This window comes from Leptonychotes weddellii, chromosome 4, assembly GCF_054177405.1.
Source record: "Leptonychotes weddellii isolate Sample4059 chromosome 4, ASM5417740v2, whole genome shotgun sequence".
Lineage (NCBI taxonomy): Eukaryota > Metazoa > Chordata > Mammalia > Carnivora > Phocidae > Leptonychotes > Leptonychotes weddellii.
In genome coordinates, this window is record NC_138372.1 from 3875172 (window position 1) to 3880197 (window position 5026).

At 63.6% G+C, this 5026-nt stretch overlaps 1 protein-coding gene across 3 annotated transcripts; it reads right to left on the bottom strand.

The window, feature by feature from the left end:
• Nucleotides 1-392: 392 nt before the first annotated feature.
• HES2 (hes family bHLH transcription factor 2) lies at nt 393-3497 on the bottom strand. Of its 3 annotated transcripts, none has more exons than XM_081817377.1 (4): nt 2620-3477; nt 2437-2551; nt 2066-2165; nt 393-1980 (listed from the first exon to the last, which is right to left on the bottom strand). In XM_081817377.1, exons 1-4 carry the CDS (start codon nt 2844-2846, stop codon nt 1724-1726), a joined length of 699 nt encoding a protein of 232 aa, XP_081673503.1. In that variant the 5' UTR covers nt 2847-3477; the 3' UTR covers nt 393-1723. The 3 variants fall into 3 exon arrangements, with proteins under 3 accessions (XP_081673503.1, XP_030876245.2, XP_081673504.1); XM_031020385.2 differs by having other exon boundaries at nt 2437-2532; nt 2620-3277; XM_081817378.1 differs by lacking the exon at nt 2066-2165 and having other exon boundaries at nt 2620-3497.
• Nucleotides 3498-5026: the final 1529 nt, after the last annotated feature.

Here is a 5026-nt window from a genome sequence, read left to right on the forward strand (position 1 = left end):
GGCCTCTGGTGGATCAGTTCTTACAGAGTTCAAACCTGTATGGAAAGCTCTTATTTATTAGGGAAAAAAGGAGCCTGCTCAGTGTGTGCCCAAGGCGGAGTCCTTCACCCAGAGAGGAAACTTGACCTTCTGTGGTGGGTGTGGGCGTGTAGGTTACCTGTCCCTCCCCCACTTGCTCCAGGCAGCTCAGGAGAGCAGGCTCACATTCTCAGGAATGGGGGAAGCAAGGAAGCAAGCAGACACTGCTCTCTCTGCTCTCCCCACCCTCCCCCACATTTGTCCTCCGGATACACAGGCTTTGGTGGAAAAGAGTTTCAAAGTGACATTAGGGCCTGGGGGTGGGAGTTGTGGCAAAAGGGTTCAATACAGCTATGGTCCAGCGACATCACCTGTTTGTTAGCTCACGATATTTATTGAGCAGCTACCATGTGCTGAGTTCCGTGGGGACACAGAAGTAGGCTCAGCCCTAGCCCTGCCCTCCAGGAGCTTACAGTCCAGCCAGCTGGGTCTGCGAGGACAAAGGACAGCACACCTTGCTGGGGGCTCCCCTGCTGTCTTAACATTGACTCCTTCGATAACGCCCACAGCGTCCCACATCTGGCCACCCAAATCAGTGCCCAGGTCACCAGGGGTTTTTGTGACATACTTGGATCTGGTGAACACCCCCACCCCATCAGTTCCTCTTGTCTCTAGTGCCCTGGTCCCTTGCTCAGGATGTTGGACTGGGGACTGTTGGGAGTCCCAACCTCCCTGGAGTGCTCAGCGAAGCCCCGTGAATCAGGAGCCGCAGGTGCCCCTGCCTTCTCCTGGGCACCCAAGCCTGGGGGCTACACGCCCTTCCCTGAGTCTCCTCAGACTCCGCTTGCTTCTGGGCAGAGGGAAAAGAAGTCTGAGAAACAAGTGGCTGCCGGTAACCTGTCCTGACAGGAAAGGTGTTTCCTGTTCCTTTACTTGCTGTTATCTGCAAGTAAATGGAATTTCTGCCGCTCCAGGACATAGGCCTGCTCACCTCACACTGGCACTGACTCAAGCTTCCTTGAGGCCACAGGGCACCCTCCTTCTCATCCCACCCCTTCCGCACACCCCAAGGCCCCCTAGACTGGTGTGTGGTACATAGGTGGTCACTGAATGCTTGGGGAAATAAGTCCTTCCCAAGGCCATCTTACCATGCCTTCACCCCCAGCAACACAGAGTCCTAGCCCTGGCTGCACCCTGTCCCTATCAATGCAAGCGCAGGACAGGAGAGCCCAGGAGTGGGGGTGATGGCTGCCCAGCCCGCAGAGCTCCTCAGGCCATTGCTCTTGCGTGTCCAGAGGTGCCCAGGCTGAGCTGTAAGGAGGCAGCGACCAGTCAGAATAGAGGGCTGCACCCGGCTCCGGTGAGCTCCTGTTGCAGCCTTTGGGCTGGTGCCAGTGCTGGGGCCCAGTTCTAGAGCCCCTTCCAGCAGCTGAGGAGGGGAGCTCCTTCCTCCCGCTGCAGCCCCCTGCCCTGTTCTCCAGCCCAGACACACGCAAGAGGTTGGGTTGCTCTCCTTATTTCCTCGAGCTGAGCCCCCACCGCCTTCAGTCGGCCACACAGATCACAAACATCCGGGTTCCAGCCTGGGGGTGGGTGCTGAGCTGGTCCCCCGTGCGGAAAGAGCAGCCGGCACCACGAGTTTCCTCAGTCTGCCTGGCGCTCTCGGTCTCTTGCAGTCAGCGGGGTCCGTGGCCTGGCGAGGGGGCTACCAGGGCCTCCAGAGGCCGGGGCCGCGGGGAGGCGCAGGCGGCGCAGGCGCAGGTGCGGGCGGCGGGGAAGGTGCGGCCGCGCCACAGGAGTCCCCAGCGCGCGCACCGTCGGGGGTGGCGCCGGCCGCCCTCCGCCGCAGGTGCTCCAGCAGGCGGGCGCTCACGGCGGGCTCCAGGACGCGGCAGGCGGGCAGCACGCGGGCCAGACGTGCCAGGCAGGCGCGGTAGCCCTCACCGTAGCTGTCCGAGGGCGCTGCGGACGGAAAGAGGCGTGAGGCGCGCGGTGGGGTGCGGGGCGGCGGGCGTGGGGCAGGGCTGCGGCGGGGCGGGCCACTCACTAGGCGCTGTGGCCGCGGAGGAGGACGCAGGCAGCTCCTGCAGGAAGCGCACGGTCATTTCCAGGATGTCCGCCTTCTCCAGCTTCGAGTAGTGGGAGCTCTGCGCCCGGCCACGAGGGAGAGGGGCAGAGACACAGACAAACGAGACAGCTCTCCCGCAGACTGCCGTGAGCACCAGTCTCTTGCCTGCGTGTCGGAGGCCCGTGGCCCAGGGTGGGGCGGCTCCTCGGCGCCAGCCCCACTCCGGCTCGGCCTCCCGCGCCGCGCGGAGCCCCCTCGCCGGCTCCTTGGGCAAGGGCCCCTCAGCCCACCCGCCCTCCTCGCGCTGCGCCCGGTGCCCCCACCCCGGCCCCGCGCGCCGCGGCACCCACCTCCCTGCCCAGCAGCGGCAGGATGAGCCCCTTGAGCTGCCTCAGGCTTGCGTTGATGCGCGCGCGGCGGCGCTTCTCCAGCAGCGGCTTCAGGCTCTGCGGACGGGCGCCGAGGCTGAGGTTACGCGGGTCGCAGTCCCGGTCCCCGCCCCGGCCGCTCAGCCCTCACTCCCCAGCTCCTACCTTGCGCAGCTCCGCCGGGTCCCCCGCTCTCCGAGGCAGCCCCATGCTCGGCGGGGAAGCGGCGCCGCTGCGGGCCCCGCGTGTAGGAGACCTGTGCCCGCGCGGACACGGAGCACAGACCCAGGCCCGAGGGGAAGTCCCGCGCGCTGCAGGAGCCGGCGCCGGAGGGGTGCACACCTCGCCAGCCGCCCGGCTTTAAGAAGGCGGTGTCGCCCGCCCCGCCCCATCCCTCCCCACGGAGTCTGGCTGCCTGCGGGTCCCACCTCCCGCCTTTGTTCCTTCGCCGGGTAGGGGAGGGACGGGGACGGCGGAGCCCCCGGGGTGCCCCTCCTGGCCTCCGCATCCCATCTGCGGCGGGGTCGCGGGCCGGGGGCGCACCCGAGCCCCTGCAGGGGTATGTGTGGGCGCCATCGAAGCCTTGGCTGCCCCGAACTCGCTCAGCCTGACGTTCCTCCTCGACCAGCACCGCCCTTCGAGCTCAGCGCCGCCTCTGAGCCCCGCCCTACGCCGGGGCGGGGGACCCAGCGGCTGCAGAGCCGCCGAGGCCCGGGCCTCAATGAGCCCCCACGTAGGTTTCTAGCCAAGGGAAGGGACTCCCCCCGAGAGTTGCTCTGCGGACTGAAGGGCCGAGCTGGAAGAGGACACCGAGTAAAGTGTCGACTTGCTCGGGCCCTAGCCGCTGGGAACTGGCTGGTCGCTGAACTGCCTGCCCTGGTTCTAGTCACTCCATAGAACCTTCCAGCGGTTCACCAAGTTAGGAATCATTGTGTTCTCCCGTGCTCAGTTTTGGATGGGTAAACTGAGGCCCAGAGAAGACGAGGCAATCCAGGAGCCCTGGGCTCATTTTCATTTCCACTGGCTCCAGCTGCGGGTTCCTACCCGCGGGACAGTCAGAGCGCACGTGACGAGCGGGGCGGGGCGGTCCTGAGTCCCTGCTCCCCGCTGCCCGCCTTGGCCCCAGCGGTCCGCTGGGCCCGCCTCCGCGCCGCGTGGCCGTTGCTGTACCAAACTGGCTGGGCGTCCCCCGCCCATCTGCTCCGGGCTGCCCTCCCTCAACCGGCTGGCGGGGCAACGGACAGCCCGGCAGCCAGCACTGAGGACTTCGGGGCCGACCTATGGGCGGATGGTGGGCGGGACCCACGGAGAGCGGCCGAGAGGAGGTACCCTGGCTCGGAGCCGGCAGGCGCTGTCCAGGGTGCTGGACGACTCCCCCAACTCGTGCCGCCCAAACCCCGCCTCCGCACCACACCCCCACCGCTCGCTCCAAGTCCCCCTACCCCATGCCCCCCAGCAGGGCCTGAGACGACCAGCATGGCTATCAGGGAGGGGCCCGGAGCAGTCGGGGTGACCGGGAACTCAGGCCACCCATCCCGGTCTGTGGCACTCAAAGGACCAACTGGCCACTGTTTATGGAGCATGTACTGTATGCCAACGACCTTTTAGCACTCACTTCAATTAATCCCCATAACAGTCTCTAATTATGAGAATAAAACATTCAATACATTTGGCCCAGCAGGGCCTGGGAATGTCTGAGCCCCTGTCCCTCTGGCATCACTGAGCCCAGAGTAGCTATGGGCCAGCCTCCTCCAAGGTAACGAATTGCTCTTTAAGTGCTCCAAAAAGGACTTTGTGGATTACTTAGTGGATCACTACTGCCTCACGTGTTCCCTCTCACTACACACATGCTGGCTGACTTAGCTCTGTGCCCACGAGACCACCCTACACCAACATCTGCATGTTTGCTGAGAGACCCTGATGCTAGCTCCTGAGGGAAAGGTCTGGGGAGGAAGAGTCCTCCTAGAACATCCCCCTCCCTGCCTGTGGACCACAGGAGAGTGGGGTTGGGGAAGCAAACGCCCTTTTCGGTGACAGTTACTCCAAATTTTTTTTTTTAAAGATTTTATTTATTTATTTGACAGAGAGAGACACAGTGAGAGAGGGGACACAAGCAGGGGGAGTGGGAGAGGGAGAAGCAGGCTTCCCGCTGAGCAGGGAACCCGATGCGGGGCTCGATCCCAGGATGCTGGGATCATGAGCCGAGCCAAAGGCAACCCCTTAACGACTGAGCCACCCAGGCGCCCCTCCAAATTTTAAATTTCTTCTCCATTTTCCCTTGCTGTGAAGGTCTTTGACCAGGTGGTCCCAACTTTCCCTTCCATCAAAGGATTCTGGAGGGTTTGTTGATTACCTGGAGGAAGTATTATAATCAGGGAAACAGGTAAGACAGCTGAGTGGGCAGAGTGTGGGGGTGCAGGCTTTAGGGAAGGGTACAGTGAGGATACACTCCACCCCTGGTTCCTGCCCTTTAGTTGGGGGGAGAGGTCTGAATGGGGTGGGTGAAGGGTCTGAGCCCAGCATGGGGATGAGAGGAGGCATCCTGGTGGGGACGGAGTTGACATCTGGAGGA

Bases quoted from the DNA above. Each gene is read 5' to 3' on its own strand.
- HES2 (XM_081817377.1), bottom strand. From the start codon at position 2,846: ATGGGGCGGGGCGGGCGACACCGCCTTCTTAAAGCCGGGCGGCTGGCG. The intron at 2,552-2,619 runs GTAGGAGCTGGG...GCGTAACCTCAG, and splicing joins ACCCGGCGGAGCTGCGCAAG to CCTCGGCGCCCGTCCGCAGA. The intron at 2,166-2,436 runs GTGGGTGCCGCG...GGCCGGGCGCAG, and splicing joins TGCCGCTGCTGGGCAGGGAG to AGCTCCCACTACTCGAAGCT.